General features: G+C 43.9%; 1 protein-coding gene across 11 annotated transcripts in view; it reads right to left on the reverse strand.

The window, feature by feature from the left end:
* Positions 1-24,527, reverse strand: part of FRMD4A (FERM domain containing 4A) — a 357,158-nt gene that overhangs the window by 269,940 nt on the left and 62,691 nt on the right. For 2 of the 11 annotated variants that reach the window (XM_072918954.1, XM_072918972.1), the window contains exon 1: positions 2,296-7,047. The exons of the other annotated variants lie outside the window; for them this stretch is intronic. In XM_072918954.1, the coding sequence (XP_072775055.1) occupies positions 2,296-2,328 (33 nt within the window). In that variant the 5' untranslated portion in view covers positions 2,329-7,047. Of the gene's footprint in view, positions 1-2,295; positions 7,048-24,527 lie in introns of those variants that run through there. 11 annotated transcript variants of the gene reach the window in all.

Raw genomic sequence — 24,527 nt, forward strand, 5'->3', positions numbered from 1 at the left:
CGGCACATTGGCAGCCTCCCTGTTGTCAAGTGTTTTTTGTGTAGTCGTCACATATTAACGTTATATTTGGGGATTTAATAGGTTTTACACTTGATTTTCTGGCAGGGATCAGGGAGCCACTGCCAACCATGAAGCATCTTGGAAATGAGATAAGTTTTCAAATCTATTCAAGTGATCTATGTATTGTTGTTCCTCTGAAAGGTAAAAATATAAGGGCCAAATCCTGACCTTTATTTCACAAAGTCTATTTGAATAGCTCAATCAGCTGCCATGGAGCTACTCCAGATTAACAGCAACGTAACACCAACGTCAGGATCTGGATCTTCCAGAGAATCCCGTTGATCTTACATCATTGCAATAGCTGATTTAAAATCACATTTCTGTGGCTTGAGGAGCTTTTCCCATACACAAAGGAGGCCATTATCTCTCCCTTTCTCTAATATTAAGGCAGATTGTGATCCAAAGGATCATGTCTATATTCCCATGCATACTCTTGTATAGGATCAATAAATTACTTGACAGTGGCAATTGAGATTACACTTTATGGATGGTGTTACTGGGATTTACATTGCAGCTATGAAGCAGATCAGATGAACAAACAAAATACCTAGTCCTGGACCGCTTCCCTTACTCTACTCTGTCATTTTTATAGCTTCACACATGCTGCAGGTGCTGCTACTACATACGCCTGACTGTAATCCACACATCAGCCTGAGAGCTCACCAGTCCTGGGAGAGACTGCCTTCAGCAGTCGTTTCAAGCCTGGTTAGAGCAGCAGAATGGAAACATCAGCTAAAGCAATGAAAGTTACGTTTTCCAATAATGGAAATGAGATGGAAATGTTGGGCAGCTGCTAGGGGTTTCCTCTATTATATGATTTTTAAAAAATAAGACTGAGAAATGCCTTGCAAAGCCTAACATTAATGTATGTATTCCTCAGTAATGAGAGATATGAATGGCTGGGTCTATAATCCCTTATAAATCTTTCATTCTAAAAACTGCCCATAGCATTGTTCTTGGTAATGGAGAGCTATATGAAGTTGGCAGGTTCTTTTTTAAATTATCAACTTACTGTTCAAGACAAAAAAAACCCTGAATTAAAATGGAAAAATATTACTCCCCTGGAGAATTGCAGTGCAGACATTTGCTGGCAAATTATTTTTATTTAAATCACTTTTCTTGGTTTTAATATTGAAAAGACTTTAAATCATTGAAGAGCCTTTAATTTAGGATAGTGAGTGGCAGGGATGTAATTGAGGAGACCAGACTAGCTGATCTGCTTCAGCACAAGGGCTGGACCAGACAATTTCTCGGAATTTCTTCAAGTCTGGCATTTATAGAAAGCAACTCTTGTCTGACAGCCCCTTCAAAACTGTTTGCATCTAAGACATACAAAGACACCCTGTTGCCAGCAAGAATTGTCACTGAATTCCGATTCTTCCAGTCTTGAGATACAATACAACTGAGTTGGATTGAATGTGGTGATGGACTGAAATCAGAAGGATTTACCCAAGGCAGTTACCACATGGGATGGAGGCATGTGCTAAATAAAATGCAGTCAGGATTCATTGTATCCCCCAGGACCACAAAGAAATAACATAATGGGAAGAAATTTTACAAACTAAACCATCATTGTTTTTTCTGCCGTTTCCCTGTTGGAATTCAAGTTTCTTTAACACTGAGGCTTACTGTCAAACCTTTAAAGAGAGTTGAGAGTGTCTGAAGGCAGCAGACAAGCACAGCAATTCCTTAGCTCTGCACACTCACTCTCTGTTACAGCTTTCTGGTCTGGGTCCACGACGAGAGGTCACCCACCCTGGCAGGGTATTTGGGCACGAAATCGCCCACTTTGCTTTGCCCGTGCCCGCCTTGCTGCTGAGGACAGCGCGCCGGGGTAACCCGGTGTCCCCGTCCGTCCCTGCGCCGCGGGTCCGCTTCCCCCGGCTGGCATCCCCCGGGAGCCCGCACAGACACACACACACAATGAGAGCCTCCAACTGGAAATTCCAACAAAAATATGGCTGTCTACTCCAAAAGGCAAACTCATTGACAAAGGTCATCTCTGTCGAGGAAGAGTGATGCGTTACTCCCCTCTCGGAGGCAACTGCTGTCGCTCCTCTGCCGAGTTACATTCACGAGCATAGTTTCGAAAAATAAGAAAGAAAGAAAAAAAAGAGACAGGAAAGAAAAGAGACAAAAGCCCGGCAAGCCCCCTATTCACAGAGCTAGCCCCGCAACTCCCCTTCCCCTCGTCGGGTAAATTGAGCTTCAAAAGACATTAACATCTTTCCCTACCTTCGTTCTCATCGGAGACAGAAGCCCTTCCATTTTGCTCCGATCCTCATGCCAATCCTCGTCCCCCAACTTAGTATCTCGTGCCCGTCTCAAGCATCCCACACGAACAAGAGCATGTCAGGGACCGCCAGCGACACCCTTCAGGGGAGCTCAGCCGCCAAGTCGCGATGGAGCCCCGCTCCCGGAGAGACCTTCCTCCCTGTGCCTCCTCCCTCGCTGTGTGTGCATAACCCGCCCGCAGCTATGTTTGTGCCACCGCGGCTGACAGACGAGCCCTGCCTTACGTAATGCATCCAGCAGGACGGGCGATCCCAGCCCCGCCGCGGGGCAGGAAGGTGCGGGACCCTGCCCTGCCTATTGTGAGCTGCTCCGCTCCCCCTGCTAGCGAGGGAAGCGCCGAGGAAACTTCGTCACCGTGGAAGATCGTGGATTTCCCTGGTGCTGATTTAAAAGGGTGTAATCCTCGTTGCAAGCCTCAGCCCAGGAGGTTTTCCCCGCTCGGGAAACGCCGGTAGTTGGAGCATTTTCTGCTGGGCGCGTTTGCTGCCAGCGAGTGACCAAACCCACGCTGAAAGGGAGTTCCTGTCAATTGTCAGCCGGGAATTCAGGGAGAGAAAGAAAGAAAAGCGCACTAAACAAAAGGAATATACTCCTGCAAAGTTGGTCAGCAAAAGATACTCCCTGAATGCGTTTCTATTAGCATTTTAATTCAGATCAGAGCGTGCCTTTGTGGAAAATTCCCCGGTTGTTCCTGCTTTATGCATTTTGTTTTCCACCATGAAGTGATGCTAGGACTGAAGCTCTTTCACAGAAAAATCCAACTACAAAACGAGCTTCACACCTACAAACACACCAGCGTTCAGTCCACAGGACCAGACCAGTCCAAAGTAAAACCCTTTTGAAATGCCATCAAATGAGCACAGCTGCCATCACTGCTCCTAAGGTCAGCTCCTCCGGGGCCACCCCACTTCCTCATCCCAGGGGGTAACCTTCCACATACCAGTACCCACTTGCTGTCCAAAAGCAAAATTAAAAACCCTGTTACACCACCAGAACTCGATTTTCAGTGTTAAAAAAATCAGTCAGGCTGGTTGGAGCTTATTACAGGTGGAAATTGCTAATGCCTTTTACACCAACTCTTGCTACATGCTACAAGCTACATGCTCAGGGACAGTCGCTGTCTGAGTCATGCACTGAGCTGGATCTGGTTAACTCCTGAAAATACCACATGTTCTCTGGATGATGATGGGGATTCACCTCAATTAGCTTCTACCATCTAAAACTCTGCTTTCTGGTCCAAGCCAGCCACTGATGCTCCTGCAAAACCAAAAAGATGGACCAGTTCCTTCTCAAAGTGACTGGCTGCTCAGACTGGGGACCATTTCTGACCCCATGTATCCTTCATGCTCAGCTAAGCCTGGAGGCTACACTGAGAAGGAGAAGGTGCAGTGGAAGATGTTCATGGTGGTGTCATGGTTGGTTCATGGTATCCCAGGGTGCAAAGCCTGGCATGAACCCAGAGACAGATAAAACTCCTGCCCTTCAAGCCCAGTAGAAGGGCTCCCAGACAGTGACATTTATGAGGGTGTTCAGCTCACACATCCCTTTTCTTCTCTATCTCTTCCAGTCCTTTCGACCATGTAGATATTGCAGTTTAAGCCCATTTTTCTTTTTATTCTTTATGGGGCAAAAACAGGGAGGGGAGGTACCCCCTTCAGTGATTAATATTAATTTCAAATATAATTAACTGTTCTCAGCTAAATTCAGGTTCTTATCAAACGTGGAGGAATCTGATCATACCATACTGAAGGCAGAGATAAGGTTTCCAAGCTAAAGGGGATGCAGAATGCTGGCAGGTTCATCCATTTCTTTCTGGTTGTATATAAATGTGTTTTGCTATTGTTATTTCCAAGACTTTAATAGGACTTTGTATAAATGGCAGCAGGAATTCCAGGCTCCAGTAAGACAAGGCCATTGTGGTATTTCTGCTGTACAACATTGTGCCAGCCTCTGATGAAAGGTTTACAAGTCTGTGCGTCTGTGAAGCATCATCTTGTCCAAATTGTCAGGGGAATTTGACTGTCCATAGCCTCAAGAGGAACATAAAGGGAGAGGAGCTTTTGGGTATTTTGGAGATGTCAGGTCAGGTGGTCCAGATTAATGCAATATGATAATATGGATGATGTACCCATAGTAGCATATGAACACCCAGTTCTTTTAAAGCTCAGCTCTGCTTTGAACTAGGCTACATCACAGTGCCTCATGAGCTTCCCTATGTTATCTCTGTTTACAAGCAAAGAAAAAAAAAGGCATTTCTCCTAAAGTCCAACAGAATAATTCAGTCTGGGACCAGAAAAGCAAGCTGGGGCCTTTCTGGTTCAGCAGCACTCAAAGGCTCTCTGATCTGAATGGATTGGGAATTCTGCTGATACTGCATGAGTCAGAGCAGAGCCCAGCTCAGCAGGATGAGCAGGAATGGGAAAAAGTATGATGCTGTTTGAGCAGCACCAGTGGCTGTGAGCCAGCAGCAAGTTTCCCTATCTGGGCAGTGCAAGCTGCAACCCCCAGCTGCATCCCAAGGATGCTCTGGGTCCCTGGGCAAGTTATCAGCTCCTGCATGGCATTAGCATGAGCCACAGCTGGAGTGGTGTGTGTGACAGCAAGGCCTGTTCACATCCACCTTCACCAGTGGTTCTGCCTGTGTGTAGTTTTGTGTTGGCTCCTCAGACAGCCTGGAAATCTCCTGTCAGAGCTGGAGTGTCAGTGGGTGGGTGGGTATTGTGCACCATATCATCCTCCTCACAAACTCCAGGCACCAGGTGGGACTAGAGCTGTACCAACATCTAGGCAGATGCTCTGCTTTAGCCTGTGCAGTCACCAGCCTGCCCTCCTTGTGCTGCAGGAGCAGGATGAACACTTGGTGTGCTCCAGACTGCTTGCAACCCCTCCTTCACGTTCAGAGCAGTAATTTTACAACTAAAATCGTAGGAGCGAGCCAAGAAAGTTTATCTAAAATTGTAGGAGCCAAGGAAGTTTATCTTCACTCTAAAATGAGAGCTTTGGTTGCTCTAGCTGGGGGAGCAGTGCCCCAATAGCGTGTGCCATGGTCTGACACCTCCTTCCTCTGCTGGGCTGCGACTCACAACAATGCTCAAATTCCTGCAGACTCGTTCTACAGCCTCTGCTCCTGTGATTGCAGATCAAAGGCACTGCAGAGGCAAAAGGAGCATGTGAACACTTGTATCCTCATTCTATTTCTGGAGAGGGGAACAGCATTTGACTCAGATCCTGGGCAGCTACACCCAGCATATCTCAGACTCTCCATCTGTAGAAGAAGGGACCAACTTGTCTGGTTCACACAGGTGTAGCAGAGATTCATCCTGTCATGGATTCAAACCACCATATCCTAGAAGATGGGAATATAACCACCCTTAACTGGTCATGGGAATGAGAAACCTTGCAATCCCCTCTTATATTGTCATAATTTAAATGTCTGCTGGACTCCAGACAGCAAACCAAGGCAGATGTCTACATGGAACCTGGTATGTCCTACCTGTCTTCAGCCTTGGAGCACCAACTCTTTCTAGGCTCTGCTGACTACCTTGACAAACCTCCATGGACAAGACAGAAGAGATTCTCCTGATATTTAGCCAAATAGATGTAAATGACTGAATTTAGATGCCTGTATCTAGAGCTTAATCTTGCCCCGTGTACCCAGTACTGGGAAAAATGGCCCCAAAAATCCTTATGTTTACTGTCAGACTGCTGGCTAAGGGTCCTTGAAACAGCTGAACTCTGTAGCATGTATCTGAGCCTTCAGTTTTCTTCTTGTTCACCCTTTGTGGGTGCATCCAGACTGGGATAAAATTCTGCAAGCTGAACACTTCCTAACCTTCGGGGTGGGGATGCCAGCACAGAGCCAAGTTGTGCTGCTTGTACCAGCTCTGAAAAACGGAGGGGATTTGGATTTGGATTTGGACCCAGTTGCTGCCATCTCCTCCTGCCTTGTGCCCCAGAGCTGCCGGTGACAGGACAATGGCAGCGTGTGTGCCCCCAGCCGACCCCGCCGCCGGTCCTTCCATCCAGCGAACAAAAGGAGCATCACCGTGTTGCCATGGGAACGCCCCGCCAGCTGAGCGGCTACAGCATCCTGTGAGGGAGGGGAAAACATCCCACTCACACACCAGGGCTGTGCTGAAACGTATCTTATATTTAGAACAGGCGGTGCAGGGAATACTAATGAATATTTAACACTCGGGGTGCCTTTCATGCTTGTTTTTTTTTTTTTTTTTTTTTTTTTAATTTTTGTTGCATACTTCCATAAGCACATTTGCTTCCAAATGGTTTGGATATTATTGCTACTGTGTTTCTCTCATCACTGCTTCTCCAGGTTTCCTTTGCTTTCCATGAAAGCAAACTTCTCGTGGGTTACCTAAACAAGGGAAAGATTTGCTTATGCTCTGCAAGAGCCAGTCCCTTTTAGGGCTTTTTTTTTTCCTTCCTCCATTAAAAATACCTGCTTTCAACAATTAATTCCCTGTGCTTCAGAAAATCTATCTATCTATCTATCTATCTATCTATCTATCTATCTATCTATCTATCTATTTATCTATCTATCTATCTATCTAACTTTCTTTCATTCATTCAGAAAAAATACACACCTGAAAATCTCCTGAAATTCCTTTCTTCTGTCCTCTTCCCTTAAATGATCAGCAGTAAAAAAAAGGGGTCTAACTGCCCAAAAGTCAGTAATTTAATGTGCTTTATTTTATGACACATTTTTAAAAAAAGCAAATGTGCTGGGCATGTTGATGAGTCCCACCTGCTACTGCCCAGGCTGTGCAGGCAGGTTTGGCACCTCCTGGTGATGAACAAGCTGATTTATTTTTTTATGAGGATGGCAAAGGGAAGTGAGAACAGCACTGGCTGGGGTGGCATGGGGAAGAGGTGCCCACCCTGTGGGTGCAGCTCACAGCACTGCCAGCCTGGGGACTCCCTTCTCCAGAGGTGCCAGGAGGATGCAGCCTGGCACAGGCTGTGGGTTGTGCTGATGGCTGGGTGCATCCTCTCTGGGATGGCACTTCCTCTTCAGTCTCCTCTTTAGCTATAGATGAAGTTATAAACAAGGTTAAAAAATTGTGATGCATCAGATCTCGTTCTGAAGCAATCTCCTGGCATATATAAAGCTTTGTTCTCAGAAAGGCCAGATTTGTGGTAAGGATTTTAAGAGTGAAATGTGCTCTTTTTACTAGCCAGTAGCAAGGTACTGGGCTCTTTTTTGAGCTTAGCAGCCCTGCAGAAGCCTTTGGGATCCTGAGAGCTTATCTATGTCCTTCCTGCTTGGTACCCCGCCAAGGCACCAAGGATAGAGGTGCAGTTCAGCTGGCAGCTTTGTCAGTGATGCAAGGGGAGGAACAGAGCTCTACTGGGTGTGTTGCTTTGGCAGCACTGACAAACTGGAGCTGTGTTTATTTGTTGCTGGTTGTAGGGCGTATTTTCAAAATGGAGAAAGGTTTTCCCCTCTGAGATTGCCAGTGCAGTCCTTTGAGATCTGCTCTGAGTGTCCTGAGGGAGAGGGACTTGCCTCTGAGGAGGTTAAGAGGGGACACACCCCTGCTCTTTGCAAGCTGTTCCACTGATGCAGCATTTGCACGAGTAAGCGCTTCCAAAATGATTTGCCACTTACCCTTACATGGCACCAATTCTAGCAAGGGTGGAAACTCGAGCTATTTTACTGGAGTTTGTCTTTAAGGCTCTAATGACCTGCTTTTTTCCAGAACAGTTAGGCTTTTTCCACAAAAGCAAAAACAGTATGATGAATATTAAAGTCTCGAAGTATTAATAAGGCTGACTTAGCTGCCTTTCAAATCTGGATGGCAGACATAAAAAGTCCTATCTGAGGACCCTAGGTCATTGTACAAGTCTGAGAAGACTGGGTTACAGCAAAGCCAGTTCAGCATCCTGCCCTGCTTGGCAGGACCATCAGGGTCTGTCCATCCTCCTCCATTACTGAAAGGCATTTATCTCTGTGACACATCAATGATCTCAGCCATTGGATCAGGATTCCTGTTAGGTCAGTGTGGCAGTTTAGGAAGGTAAAGCTGCCTCTCTACCACATAAATGAACCACCTCAGCAGAGATGGGGACTGCTGTGTTTGAAGAAGCAGATTCCCAGGATCAGGCTCTGGCTTGGTGGCTTGGGCAAGGCTCTGTCTGCCTTCTTTTTCCTTGCCTTCATCCTAGCTCACTGGGGGGATCTACAGATGCTTTGAGGATCTACAGATGAAAAATGGGAATTGTAGAGATGGGGGTCACAGACTCAAATTGAGAATTACTATGCAAAATCTCTGCCCCAGCAGAGGATCCTCTGGCAGTCCTGGCTCCCAGCAGGTACAACGAGGCTGAACATCCTTCCTCTGACAAAACATGTGCTAGAAATATGAAGGGGCTTTCTTCCCTAAATAGCACCTGAGCTATAGTTCCCTTTTGCTGCTAGGCATATTTGCTGTTCTGGACGTTAACAGTCAAAACACACACAAAGCCTTTCACTAGAGCATTAGGTCTATGTATGCAGTTTCAACAGTCAGATGATTTATTCATCCACTTCAGTAACCATTCAAACAGGGCACGGTGCAGAAAGCAACAAACACTGAGCGTTTGTGTTTGGTTTGCATGAAGAAATCAACAGAACAGGATAAGAGAAGCTGTTTTTCCAATGTAAAGGGCTCCAAACCCATCTCTGTCAATATCTCTGTCAAATTAAACACCATTTCCCAAAGCTGCAACTCTGCTAAAGCACAGCTATTATGCTCTCAGTTAGAAACCTGATTATAGCCACCTCGTGTGTGTAAAAACACAACCTGTGATGCAAAGTGACTCCCAGATACTCTGCAAACGCTCACAAGTGCACTTGATGCTCTCTGGAAACATCTGTGTGTGTGCTGGAAGAAAAGACCAGGTCTCACAGGGCAGCAAGACATTAAGAGAAAAACAATCATTTTTCTGAAGTATAATATTATTACAAGTGTGCAAATCCTGGACTGTGGTATTTTGGCCTAGGAGAGAGAAGAAGAGGAGGGAATGAACAAAAGGGCTCATCATGAGGCAAAAATTAAAGATGTAGCAAGGGTAATAATAATAATTATAATAAATAAAAATAATCTGGGGTTGCCCAAAAGGAGTTCTTTAAAATATTATTTCACACAGAGATTTTTTAATCTTTAAAGTTTGGGTTAGTTTTAATGCAAATCAGAACCCCAAATGAAAAGAGTCACCAGAGACCATTTCTTCTCCAAAGTGTGTGTGCAGTTTTGATCCCTCTGAGGGTGAACACCGGGACAGAATTTTTCAGGTCTCAGAAGGTATTTCTGCATGTAAAACACCCTGTAGGGAGGAGGATCCCCTGGATGACAGAGTCTGAGGTAGATCCTGCACTCCCCTTATTTGATGGAGTGCTTCACAGGACATAATCAGATGCCAGAGCACAGGACCAAGAAAACATGTGCTGCCATTTTTCTTCGTGATAATCCTACATTTTTCCATGTTAAGTATTTTAAAATTTGTTTGTTAATCCCCAATGAATCCCACTCTCTAGAACCAGAGAACTGCTTGAAACTCAGAGTCATCACTATCCCTTAGATTTACCTCCTGGGGCAGAAGCCAGACATCCCTTCCCTTTCATCTCAACTGGGGCTCCCATCACTGCCCCAAATAAAAGCTGATGTTGGTGGCATGTTGCCTTATGCTGTGGTGGATATTTTTAGCTATGCTCATGGCTGCTTCAGCAGCTGCCTGTGAGCCCCTCCTTGGGTCACTCTTTGTGCTCCAAGCCCCCCTGGTGATGCCCTTTGGCCACCCAGCTGTTGGCCACTGCATGTTCCAGCTGTGATTGTTTCTGACCAAGGCTTCACTGACATTGGAAATAAGACAAGAGCTGAACAAATCAGAGCTCCATTCAGCTCATTCAAACTCCTTTTATGAAATTCCCAGATTCAGTTCCTTGGGGCAGTGGTAATGGGACATTTATGCATCTCCAAGGATGTCTATAAAGATATAAAATAAAGATGCCAGCACAGCATCCCCAGCAAGGCACAGGAGACCTTCCACATATAATGAATATATATCATCAGCCTGTTTTCAGCCTGATTTAAACAACAATCCCCACTTGCATAAAAGCCTCATTTGAATTAATAGCTGATGCTGGATTTCATGGCACTATTAAATGCTGTTAAAATTCAGGGACCCCAATCTTTCTTTATCTGAAAACAACAAGAAAACTCACCAAGACATGTCAGAGTTAGGAATCATCTCAGCCAACTTCAAATAGCTACAGTGTGACTGGCTCCAGCTTAGCAGGTCCATTATCATTTCATTATAGTAAGTGGCATGAACTGGCACTTCTAAGGCTCAGTTCCTTTGACCTGTGCTAGGGAAAGGTGACATGTGCTCTGCTGCCCAAGAAAAATGTAATTTTTGGTGTGTTTCCTGTGCCACAATCCTGTAAGATTGTAAGAAATAAGGATGACAGCATCTCATTAAAGTTTTTGCTCATTATCCTATCACCCTGATTGCCCATCTGAAATACCTTGCATGCAATAAGAAAAGCAATCACAGTGATGCTGGAGATGAACTTTTTAAAATAATGGTAGGTGTTCTACAATATGTGTCAAAAAACTGAAATCTGCCCAAAACCTTTTTTTTTGGGACATTTGCAAAGGTCATTAACTTTGCAAAGTTCAATAAATTAAACAGTTAATTAACATTGCACTGAAGCCTTATCATTACCTGGATGTTATGACTGCTAGGCACCTAACTTCCTCCAAATTTCCTGTAAAGTGTTTCCTCACCTGCTTTTTATCTACTACTGCATTTGTGATGATATGACCACTTCTTAGCTCTCCTTCTTTCTTTATCTTACTTTGCTTATTAAAAACAATTTAAAAGGCATCATTGTTGTGCAAAAACACAGTTAGAGGTCTGGGGAAGAAGTCAATTTAATCAAGGAAAGAAATCCCTGGCATGGGGGGGCTTGTCTGCTATTGATCCAAAGGCAGCTGATATTTGTCTTCTGTGAGTCCTTACAGGATTTATGCAGGTGTAACCCAAAGCATGTAACAGGTGAAAGTCACCCACAGCTTCCAGAGGGATGAAGTTCAGCTTTAGGAGTGGAGAATGGAGCTTTGGTCACCCCAAAGAGCTGTAGCCAGGGCTGGCACAAACATTGATCTTCAAAGCATCAGCGTGATCGATGTGGCCGCCGCTGCTTGTGGATATTGACACTGGGATAGCTAAAAATAAACCCAGCCACATGATGGGGGCTGTGGCATTTGTCCATCAGCAGGGCCTGACTTGTACCTCAGGGCTCACACGTGTGGGACAAGAGCAGCTCCACACTTCATGCTCTGGACAGATCCACAAATCTCTGCTGAAGTTTCTGGGCAATGGTGAGGGGCGCTGGGTGCAGCTCATTGCCATGTGGAGCATTGCTGGAGTCTCTGTGGGTAAAAGGAACCCACCTTGGGGGTGCAAAGGGGGGACCCGGGTCCACTCTGTTCTTGTAATCCCTTGAGGGTTTGGGGCAAGTTCTGTCTCAAACCCCTACGCACTCGGGTTTGTCACTATGAAAGTGCAGATAATCCATACCTCAGAGGAACATTGCATGGATAAGTCAATTAACCGTGAAAGCACAGATGGAAGATGCAAAGGATTAGTTTTGCAGATCAACCCTGCCAGGCACAAATACATTTTTAGATCCTTTCTTTTCCCCCTCATTAAAAATCACCAGCAAGCTGCTCCTTATAGTCCTGCTTAATGTGTTAATGGGGCATCCCCACCAGTACCAGCCACATCTGTGCCTAACTGTGCAAAGGGGGGAGTGAGGCCACCTGGGCTCAACACCCTTACCTGGGCAGTCCCTGGCCACTGCTTGGCCCTTGCCTGGCAAATGCTGCATGCCCAAGGGAACAGCAGCATCTCCTTGTCTGCATCCTAAATAAAAACCTAAACCAGTTGGTCTTTAGAGTGTGTTTGGCTGCCAGAGCTGACCACTACTGAGTTGCCATAGTTTCACTTCAAGACACTTTTTAATTTCTTCAGGACCTCACATAGATTTGGAAATCTATTAAAGGATGCTTTTCTAATTTTAATGTCATTTAAAAAACATCCTTAACATCTTGTGCTTTGAAAAAATGTACAGAATATATATTTTTTTCTCTGAATCAGTGTCCCATAAATAATAAAGTGGTCTTCAATTTAAAAGGTCACTTAGAAACATCAGTGGATTTATTACCCATTGGTGATAACCATCCACCTGGGAGGTAAAACTGTCTCACCCAAGGAAAACTCATACTGCAGCCTCTAAGCACCAGTGTCAGACATGCAGTCTAGGATATCAGGGGATGATTTATCTAGCAGTAGTAAGTGAAGGGGCTCCTGTCCTTCCTCATCCTTTCCAAACTGAAATCCATTCCCCAGTCCTCAAAATTTGTGTGCCCATTCATCTGGGAGATGTTGGATAAGAAAAAGAACCCCAGGTAAAAGAAAAAAACATGCAAGGTAAGAAGAAATAAAAGTGAATTAATGAGGTTTATATTATCTGCCTGTGAAGAGCAGTAAGTTACAGCAGAAAGAGCAAACACCCATGAGGAGAAGACTTTGATCTGCTGCTGGAGAAAGTCTTACACAGGACTCCTGCTTCTGCTTGCAGTGTCATTTTCCAGATCATTGGTGAGAAGCAACTTACTGTATTTGTTCTTTGCTTGGTTATGTTTTTTTTTTAAGCAACTTTTCTTATGCAGGCAATGTCCTTAGGCACACTTGGGCTAGCAAAATAACGCTTTTGCTGGTAATCTATTTTGTTAAAAACCTTTGGTGAAGTACATTACACAAAGGCCTCTTCTGCCCTGGGCTGCCCAACCCAGGAGGGTTGGGCTGTAGATCAAACCTTTACTAATAAGCCTTTAAGAATGCAGAATAGGCTATTGTGCAGATCAGCTGCTTTCTTGAGTTTCACACAGAAAAGAAAAATGTTTAGCAGTCCTTATTGTAGCCTCAGGTATCTAAAGTTTCAGTATCACTGCATCTAAAATACAAGGGGCAGATATTGCATTGGCTAGACACTGAAAAAACCCACAGTGGCCATGTGCTGAGCACATATTTCATAAATACAGTTGTGGTAAGAAAATAGGAAAATATTTCAAACTGAATAGCATGCAGACTGGCTTCATACCTACTTGTCTGTCTTAGTTTGTTGGCCACATTTCCAGCTGATGTGAATAGCCCCCTCTAATCAAAGTGACATTAACTTAAGACCTGATGATGACATTTCCAGAGCTACTGTACATTCTATTACTATTTCCATGTCTCACACATTTTGTTACAATGACAGGAGTGTGATTGTGGTCCAGAGAAGAGAACATCCTCTTTTTTCCGGTGCTGTGTTTCTCAGAGCTCTGCCTGGAATCTGCTGGATCCCAGTGGGATAAAACAGTGGGACAAAGACCTTCTGACCCCCAGGGTGGCACTCCTACAGCTGGGCTGGCTGAGCTGGGTGTGAGATGACTTCTCACTCACCCTGGTTTAAGGACAGCCTGTTCTCTTGAGCCACTGACAACACTGCAGCCCCAGAAAAATCCCCAAAAGGGAATTTGCTTTGCATGCTGTAACTATTTGTAGGAAATGCAAAAGTGGACACCTTTGCAAATCTAATCCTCCATCCTCCCTTCAGAACACATTGCTTCCTCCTTCCTGGCAAACCTTCTTCCCTTTGCTCTCTCCCCCAGGGCTTCAAGGAGCAAAATGCCTTGGCCAAGTCTGTGTATGGCCACTGCTTTATCAAATCTGAAAATTTAGCATGTTTGGCCTTTTCTGGACAGCAAAACCCTTAGTCCTGCCTTTACAGGGGTTGGGTTATGAAACAGTTCCTTGAACTGAAAGGTGCAAACTCCAGCAGAAATGACAATACAACACACATTGGAACCTTTCAGGGGGATCTGTGTCTCCCATTGCAGTTGCTCTGCCTCCAGGATAGCTGCAAGGCTGACATTCATTTTCAGCCATTTCCAGCTTGGTTTTATGGCACTGAACACTGTTCAGAGCAAAGAGCCTTTCACTGAAGTGTCCCATCTTACCAAGGATTTTGTTCCCCCCTTTCTCTCCTGTTATGTTGGCACTTAAGTCGTGCCAATAGGTATCCTCTAAAATCATGGCCACCTCATGTCATGAGAAGGGTTTCTTTACAGAAAAAGGGCTTATGAGGACATGACAAAAAAATGGCTTATCCACTATCTAGTGTCTCAAAAGATGTTTGTCAGAAGCTGAATGTTCCAATACAGACATGAATCCTAATTGTATATCAACTTCACTTGGAAAGCACCTATGACCCAACTCTGCATATTTCAGCTCTTTTCTGTTCAGTTGTCTTCTGTGGATACATAAGGATTGGCTGCAATTATGTGTTAGAGCAAACTGATAAAAAAAGCCCATCCCTCTAAAGAAATACATCATTAGTGTGGCAGAACTTTCATTATGTAAAAGCAACACCTTTTGGACCATAATTTTTGACAATCACTTAAAAAAAATTAATTAAAACCTGCATATTTTCCTACATACAGGTATTGTTGAGACTGTCACCCCTAATAAAAGCAAGAAAAGACAGATGAAAGCACTGTGCTCATTTCTGAGCAGCTGGGAACGGCACTGAGAAAAGCACAGCAATTGAGATTAAGAGAGAGTCTTCACAGTGCAAGATAACCCAGCTGCTTGGAAAATCAAATCTATTGAACATCCAGATTTCATGCAACAAAACAATGCCTTGCTGATAAAGGAAAATAACAATGCTCACGCAAAGTTCTACAGTCTTCAGTTCAGTTTGGAGATAAATGGGAAGTCCTATACTTTTCCTCTTCAGAAAAAGTCAGTGTTAGCTTTCTAATTGTGACTATTCATTGCCTTTTTTTTCCAACTCTGAAAAATCAACTTGGAGTTTTCATTTGATAAAAACATACCCCACAATTTCCTGGAAAGGACACTTGCATGGGGAACTAGGATGTGCAGGTCTCATTCCTCACACTGGCTTTAAAAACCTCCTTCAGCTTTCCTTCTCCTTCTCCTCAGTCTTCCTATGGTGAAAAGACATCAGTGCCTTTGGGAAATGTTTTGACATCTCTAGAAGAAAAGTGTTATACCACAATCCTATAATTTCCTTACTCAGAGCTGATTCATGCTAGGAATTCAGGAATAGTAGGGCCTACAAAGCTGATCAGAAAATGTTTTTCCCTCTGATGTAAGCTGTGTAAATCATAAGATTCCACAATTTCCACTGAAAATTACTATCTGAGCCCATATGTTTTAGCTTTTTGAGAAAAAGCTATTTTCTCACGGGAGGTGATACTTGTTCATAATTTTTAAATCTTTAGCTGGAATCTGCTTTGTCATTGAAAAATGGTTTTATGTGATCAGTTTTGATCAGCTGTGGAACAGCAAGATGCTCTGTTGGGATTTTAAATTTTCATTGTGATCCAAATGTAACATTGTACCTACTGTGAGGTTTTGTTCCAGGTATAAAGTGCTGATTGTTCCCACCCATTCTCCATTCTCCTTTTTTTGCACTGTGTAAACTGAACACAGAAACACTTTTCCAACACTAAGACCCAGCTCTCCTTCCTAGACTCGAGAGGGACATCAAACACTGGACAGGACATCATAAAACCCAGCTCTTTCTTTCCTTCAAAGTACCATATTTTCAGTAACCTTCTAATAACCTTTGAATGTGTGCAATATTAATTCAGAAAAGCAACACTTCTGGAGTTTTCATTGGATAGAAAAGAAATATAATAGTCTTAATTCCTCTAAATGAAACCTTTTATTTATGCATGAAAAGATAGTTAATATGTTTCCTCTGATAGCCTTTTGTTATGTGTTTGGCATTGTCATAATTAACTAGTCATTCCTGTTCTGGTTTTTTGTTCTGGCCTGTTTTTTAATCAATGGCACACTACTTTGCCTTTCACCAAATGCCTCTAGTTTCCTTGAGAGCCTTTGTAATAAAATTCATCAAAGCATTTGTAAAGTCCACAGGAATCATTGTTGAATAGTTTTCTTTCAAGCCATTATTGTGTTGGTGCTGAAGACCTCATCCAGGCTGAGGGAAGGATATCATATTCCCCAAAATAGATTGTTTAACTTACAAATAGAGTCCCCTGCAAAAAGCTGCCAAAGGTGCCACAGCTGGAGTTCCTCCCTGCTCCAGCTTAGACCAGCAGTAATATATATTACAACTTGTAGCCTTGAAATTACCCTCTTGGGATGAATTCCTAGCACCACAAGCCCTTTCTTGAGAGGATATAATTAACAATGTTTTCATTCTCCCTCCCTTCTTCCAGGCAAATCTGGACTCCAGCCCTTACATCTTTGCCTTGGTATCCTCCAGCCCTTGTGAAAATGATGTGAGTTTTGGCCTTAATAACAAGCCATGTAAAATCTACATAATTGACCCCTTTTCTGAAAATATTTCAAAGCTTTCTCTTTAGCCTTTGAATATGCATGTGCAGAAGGGATGCCCTCATTTCAGCAGACCCCTGTTGCATACAGCAGCCTTCTTGCTGCCATACAGAAAAAAACAGCCAGGGAGTTGTAAGAAATGGGCTTTTGCCTCACAGATGCCCTACTTTTCCTTTCTGTGTGATTTTATGCAAAGGAGCTCAAACCCTTTACTTCTGTGCCAGGCATCTGTGGCATTAATGCACATAGTATAATCCATATAGATCCGTGGGATATCAGGGTCCTGGGGTCCAGGGTTGAGGTCCATGTGTCCATAGTGATATTTGAGTTTTGTATGAACAGTCCAAAGTAATTTTGCAGCAGCACCCAGGGCAGAAACCTTTCTAAGGCTGCCTGCCTGGACAGAGAGGTACCCAAGCAAGTCTCAGAGGTGAGAGTTGGATCCTTAACCCAAATAACTGGAATCTGCTCATCAAGAAATGGGAAGTGCTAAGGATCTTCTGCCTTAGTTCAAGCAATAATGGCAACATGATCATTGTGCCTCACTTGACTGATTTCAGTGCTCCTAAATCCTGAGTTGTGAGCCCAATTCACTGAGTCCATGCCATATCTCCATTCATCCAGAGGGGATCTGAGGGTGTGGGTTTGAAACAGTAGGGGAGATGGTGTTTGGTTTTGAGTTTGGGTTTGGTTTTATGTTTAATTACTTATAAGCATTATGGCCTCACTGTGAGCTCTTTTTTTCTGACCTAAACTTTCTTTTTTCCCTTTAACATATCAGTATCACTCAGATGGCCACTTTTTCTGAACCATGATTTTTTTACCATTTGCTTACATTGCTCTGTTTATTGTTCCACTTCCTCTACCAATCCATCAAAGGCATTTTTAAATTTTTCATTCAATTGCAAACCTTGTAGCTCTTACCTGCCAACAGGACTGAGAAAAAGGACAATGGAAACAAATCTTGATTTCCTATCTATGACTAAAACTTGCCTTACCCAGCTCTAGAGAGGGTGTTACACTTTTCCATCCTTTGGATTCAGTCAGTCCTTCCACTTGTTAAGAGAGAGCTCTTCAAAGTCAATATTACTCATGTGGTTATTCAAAATCAATACTTCCTATTACAGCTTCTGCAATTGTGTCTCACTGTCACCTACTTAGCTCACAACCTTCCTGGCAGACTCCCAGCTTGCTGTGAAGTTGCAAGATTGAAGAAAAGAGAAAGACAGGCACAGAGACCTGCTGACACGGGATGTCACACAGGTCAGAGTGCCAAGAATTCCTTCATCTGCTTCTCGTTCCCTTCACTCAGACACACATGACCAGAGGAGAGACAGTCATGATCTTTGAAATCTCTGTGTTACTCTCAGCTTCTGCTTCCCTTCTTTAAATAAAGAAGGCCACAAAGATGATCAGAGGGCTGAAGCACCTTTTCTGTGAAGACAGGCTGAGCAAGGGCGTTGTTCAACCTGGAGAAGAGAAGGCTCCAGGGATACCGTAAGAGAACCTTCCAGTACCAAAAGGGACTACAAGAGAGCTGGAGAGAGATTTTGGACAAGGGCATGTGGTGATAAGACAAGGATTAAGGGCTTTAAACTGAAAAAGGGTAGATTTAGATTGGATATTAAGAAAAAAATCTTTATGATGAGAGTGGTGAGACACTGAAACAGACTGACCAGAAAAGTTGTGGATGCCCCATCCCTGGAAGTGTTCAAGGCCAGTTTGAGTAGGGCTTTGAGCAGCCTGGTGTAGTGGAAGGTGTCCCTGCCCATGGCAGGGGTGTTGGACCAAAGCGATCTCTAAAGTCCTTTCCAAACCTTTGGTTCTACAATTCTAAGTGATAACTCACTTAGAATTAACCTAATTCAGGTCACAGCAAGGATCAGCCGGTGCTCAGGCAAAACCAAGCAGTGTGCAATGTTTCTATGCCTTGCTGCTGCCCCTGCTGAAGCAGATGGCAAGCTCCCATTGACTTTAATGAGGCCATAAAAAGCCTGTGATGTTCATGCAATATGGAGCAGATCCCGTTTCAGCCACGCGCCGCCGGTCTCACTTTTCCTTTTGTTTGCTCCACGGATTAAGAAAGCCTCCACTGGTCCCCATGGAATCTCCACCTCCTAGACAGAGAGCTGGAGAAGGATGGAGGCCAAATTCACAGCAACTGCAGTGTCTTTTCTTGCACCTCTGCTATCCCTTAGGCTCCTCCTGCCCAACCCCAGAAAGGACAGGCACTCAAGTGCCACAACTCGCAGGTGACAAATCATTCAGGAAAGCCAATTCCAGAGCAAGAGGGGCTATGGGAGGATCTCAGGGCACTGAATTATATAGCAGTGAAAGGGAAAATGGTATTCAGTGCCAATTAGTGCAAAGAGACTTGTGGGGGAGAAAATAAACCTACCTATGTGTATGCAATGCTGCTTTTAAAGTGCTGATAGCAGCCATGAGAGAGGTGCTGGAGACAGGGGATAGTTTTCTGAAAGCATTGGGTCATACTAAAGTGGTGGTGAGAAAGACAAAATGAATGTTAGGAAATATAAGGGAAAGGGTTCAGAATAAAATACAGACTTCATTATTCCACGGTAGAAAACTCTGTGCACCCTTATTTTGAAGTCTCTGTGTTGTTCTGATGACTTTGTCTTGAAAAAATAGAGAAGAGATACAGACAAGGGACACAGATGATCAAAGGTTTAGCAGGACTTCCACATAGTGGAGGAAATAAAATAGAGAACTTTTGGGCTTGGAAGAGTGCTGAAGTGAAGAAAAAGATGATTTGTAAAATCACAAACAGTGCAACAAAGAGGAATAGAATAATAGTACTGGTTTGTTTCTCTTAAAATAGGGACTACTGGGCATGCAGCTATGTCACTGATTATTTAAAATGAACCTCACATCATAATTTCCTTATGCTATGCCACTAAACTGAAACCTATTGCAAAAAGATACTCTGTGATTCAAAAGGAAATAGATTTAAAAAATTAAACAATTTTAGAGTGGTTAGGTCCTTCCATGGCTGATAAACACAAAGGTACATCTGCAACTTTTCGCTTAGGAAGAAAATTTATTCACTGCTGGATGATCCACATCCTAATTCCTCCCTGTAAGCACTCATGGTGGGCCCTGGGTTTTCTGTCTCTGCCCCACAGTTGTGGGGTGCCTCATAGACCTGCAGGTGTTACAGACCCTATCCTGTGAGGGATCACAGGGTTCTCTGTGAGGGCAAAATAAAGTCTGACACAGAGAGGCAGCCACTGTGTCACAGAGCTGCAGTTCCCCTGCATCAGATGAGGTCCTGGCTCATGGGTGGCCCATGAAATAAATGTTTTTGTGGTTGTTTCCAGTGAAGACCCCTACCCCTTGTGCCTGCAAAAGGCAGGGACAGATACATTTATTTGTAACCTTTCAGACTTTGAGACTCATTTTTCCATTGATTACCTTAAAAAACAGGGGCTATTTATACACATTACGGTCTATAACTGTCAGCCCTGTGACAAATCACCCACCCAGTGCCTTGTCAATGATGTGGAAAACAGTGGCCATATAAACAGATCAAATGAAGTGGAAGTTAGGCAGAACAATGGCATCAGGCTGTAGCCTTTGACCTTTAAAGGCCAGAGATCAAATCTGTCTGTACTGAGGAGTTAAAACAACCTGGGAATTTCACCCTGGTACCCAGGGAGTGCTGATCCAGCATTTTCCCTTGGGACAGGAGCAAAGCTGGTACAGGTAAAGCCTGGGGTGCCTGTGAAGTTTTGTACCATGACTGTGGAAGCTCAAGTTAGAGAAAACTCTGGAAACCACAGCACCATACCAGGAAGCTGGTAAATACTATTGGGAAATGTGAATCTCTAGGAGAAGTCCTGCAGGACTACTCCATAGTCACAGAGGTTTGTGGGGGAAAGATGCTCCTGTCTGAGGCATGTTTCAGGCAGGAGACAGTGGGTAGCAGCACTCAGAACAGCAACCAGGAGAGCTCCCTTTGCTGTTTGTTTTGCAGCAGTTTGGGTTTATGCAGTTCCTGTGGTGCACAGCACAATAAGCAGTCTTAGGTCAAGTCACTTCACTGCTGCTTTACCTGTACTTTTCTACAGAATGAAACACCCTTGTATATTGGGTGAGAAATAGGTTATTTTCAGACTAACAAAAGCAATGGCTTTTCCATCCCACCTGGGGGGCCATACTTCTTATTTATTTTTATTGACCTACTCTGCTTTTCCCATTTGAGTTACAATTTGACAATTGCCATTAACTGCACATTTAACAGTTTCTCCTGGCTGATGTCAACACATGAAAGTTAAATAGTGGGACGAGAAATTCATTAAAATCCTTTTCAATTTGAAATCCTGGCAGGCTATTTTTTTTTTCTTTTTTTTTTGTGCAAGACTACCACACCTCAATCATAACATTTTAACCTCTTGCAATGGATAAAAATGTAAAAATGTATTTACTTGCATGCTGTGCAGAGCTTGCTGTGCAAGAGGGGAAAAGGTAGGAAAGGCAGCAGAGACATCTCCCACCTGTGTGCTGCCTGCCTGGACGCTGCTGTTGCTTCCCTGGGACAGCACCAAGCCTTAGCTGTGTTCTGCACTGGATGCAGCATCAGGGGTGCAAGGGATTTCTGTATTTGATGTTGCCCTGATTTTTAAAGGTGTTAAGTTTTCTTTTATGGTTCCTTTGAAAGTTTTAAAGTTCTCATAAAACTTCTTTAGCCTTCTGATAATGCTTACGTATTTGATAGTCAGAGTTCCCACACGATCTCACGTGTAAATAGAACAATGTATGTATTTCTCTGTGGGTGGAGAGAAATGATTGATCTTTGGATCAGTGTTGTTGGAGAGGTGGTAATTCCATCCTCCAATCCATGGTCACCTCTGGAATTCTATAAATACCAGATGTTTGAATAAAACTCTCTCTTTTTTCTCTTTTGAACTTACCAAGCTTCTGTGCACTCATTTTGTGTCCGATAGCAACAATTCCCCAGTCCTGAACCACCCAAGGGATCTCAGAGAACCCTACACTATGGGAGCAGCTCAAGAATAAAAAATGTCATTTTTTGGATAGCCTCTGAGGGGGTAAAGCACGTGTTCTTCTGCTTGACAGCAGACCAGCTGTTGTGCTCCATGCAGGAATAATCAGCGGCGCACGCTGCACTTTCGCCATCAGGAATGGATTCTCTGCAGTCACGGGAGCTCAGGCTCAGCACTCAGGCACAGCTGCTGCCTCACCTGAGCTGTCACCACTGCTGACCAGGCAGGAAGTTCACAGCCTCTGATGGTGGCCCAGGGGCACCCAGCAAATTGTTTTCCCAGTGATGGTGGAGTTGATTTTGCTGCCAGCACAGAGTGGCATTAAACCACCTGGATCTACAGGTGCTGTGGGCAGAAAGGAGGGCCCACAGCACACAAGGGCCCCACAGTTCATCAGGGGGAGGGACCTACCTTTATATGGGACCCTGAAAAACCTTCCAGATCCTTTCCTCTGTCCCACAACTGCAGCGGGACAGACGGGCAAGATTATCACAAACTTTCTCTTCCCCTAACTACATCCAAAAGAAAGGGACTGTCATCACCTGGCTCTGAGAAACCCCAAATCCTATCATGCTCAGAAAAGACTTCAAATATCACAGCTTTCCCAAGTACAGCCTGAAGGTGTGAGCTAGGCTTACCTGACTTAAAATAGTCATTAATGGAAGGATTTTTCTCATCCAAGCTCAGACATGTCAAAATCAGATGTCTAATTTTAAGTTAGTCACCTCACAATATGCTTTCTTCTAGCCACAGGTGTCCAGAGGCCACTTATTTGATTTTAGATGCCAATTTTGGGATGACATGAACCACCTGTTGGAGACACCTACTACTTTTCATCAAGTATAGGGAGACAGGAGAGTGAATACCCCAGAATTAGATGTCTAATTTTCAGGTGTCCTGAATTAGGTCAGGAATATCACCTCCTGCCCTTTTTGGCAGGGCTGACCTGCTTGGGCCAAGGCTCAGGGACATGAGCAGAACCAAAAGTGGGTGGTATCTGGATGAAGGGAAGGACAAGAGTGCCTTGAGTCAGGTGAAAGAGAATCAAACCTAAATAAATCTTGGTGATTGAGTCAGACTATATAATCAAATATATTATATATGATATATAATCAAATGGGGTGCACTAGTCCCAGGTTCTTTCCAATAAATGCAACCACAAGATGACAGAGCACCAAGAGTGGATAATGAAGCAGAAGAGAAACCACTAGGGACAATCTAAGGGCAGGGTCGAGGTCTTTTATTTCTTTCTAGCTATTCTTACCAGCTTTGCACCTATGTTAGCATCCATGGGTTTTGTAGAGAAGTTTTTTTATCTATTTGCAGGTTAACTAATAGTGTTAAATGCATTTTGGGGAAAATGGATAAAAATAAGGGAATTACTTTGAGGTAGCATAATGGTATTCAAGGTTAGGATTAAGGTGTGGTTAGTCTTGTTTTTAGTGTATTGTGTTTTGTTTATAAAATAGATAAATATTTCAACCTCAGTGACCAGCAGTGGCAGGTGTGTGAAGAGCAGTGACCACTATAGCCTGGGAATCTCTGCAGAGAGTGGGAAGAGAGTAGGGAACAAGCCTTGACACCCCTGTCTCGAAAAGGGCCTGGCCACAGCTGTGGAGCAAGTGGCCGTATCATGAGCCAGAGCAAAGTGGGGCTCACAGGACTGCATTAATCTACTCTTTCCCAATCAATTGCTTCAGTGAGATGATCACAAACGTGATGGATTGGATCACTTAATCCAGTCAGACGGGAGCTCAGCGGATGGGTAAATAAGGAGAGCCAGCAGCCGCGTGGCCTCCGCTGACCTGGAGCTCCCAGTGCCCTTCTTGTGCTGCTGCTTGGGGCTGACACTGCCAATCAAACACGTGCAAGTGACACAAGGGTGTGCCACTGCAGGCTGGGTGCTCGCCATCAGAAGGGAAGAGGGTGCAAGTGGCACCAGGGGCTGTTTCTTCCTTACCTCGTGCACCCTTAAGAGCGAACAAAAGGTTTCTCATCCACAAAAACAACAACAACAAAGAGGAAAAAAGATAAAGCTTGACAACGCATTTAGGTATTCCTGTGAGATTTCCAGTGGTTTGAATACTGGGTAAATGGCACATAAGGCTGGAAATGGCACCTCTGGATTTTGGAGGGGGATGCAGCACAGCTGAGCTATGTTTAATGAGGGTGCTCTGGCAGCACTAGATCTGCACAACAGTCAGTCTCTTGTCAACAAAATGCAGCCATTCCTGCCTTGTGTTATTTGATATTAACCAGCACAGTTGCTTAAAATTTAACACCTGAATTAGAAAGATTTTGATCATTAATGACTGCATGCAATGCTACACTCAGCATGAGCCATCAGACTGGCATCTTCATTTTGTGTATGCAAACTCTGCCTCTAGAAAAGGCAGCATTTCAGTTGGTTTTTTAAAAGGCTGAAATAACTTCACTCTTTACCCTTGATAACAACAGCAAAGTCTGCTAAATTTTCCCCCCTTTCTAAGAAAGATAAAAAAAAGGATGCTCACAGTGAGATAAAAGCATGAGTGTGTTAACATAATATATGTGATTCATTATTGGCTGATCAACGATTAGATGTGGCATTCAACTCTAACCTCTTGCAAAGTTTTATTAGATGGGAGAATTAGTGCCTGGACTGGCAAACAGGGGAGGGTAGAGATCTAGAATCCTGTATATTTATACTGAGTAAGCAGACATCAAAGG

The sequence above is a fragment of the Taeniopygia guttata genome, chromosome 1A (assembly GCF_048771995.1).
Source record: "Taeniopygia guttata chromosome 1A, bTaeGut7.mat, whole genome shotgun sequence".
NCBI classification, from domain to species: domain Eukaryota; kingdom Metazoa; phylum Chordata; class Aves; order Passeriformes; family Estrildidae; genus Taeniopygia; species Taeniopygia guttata.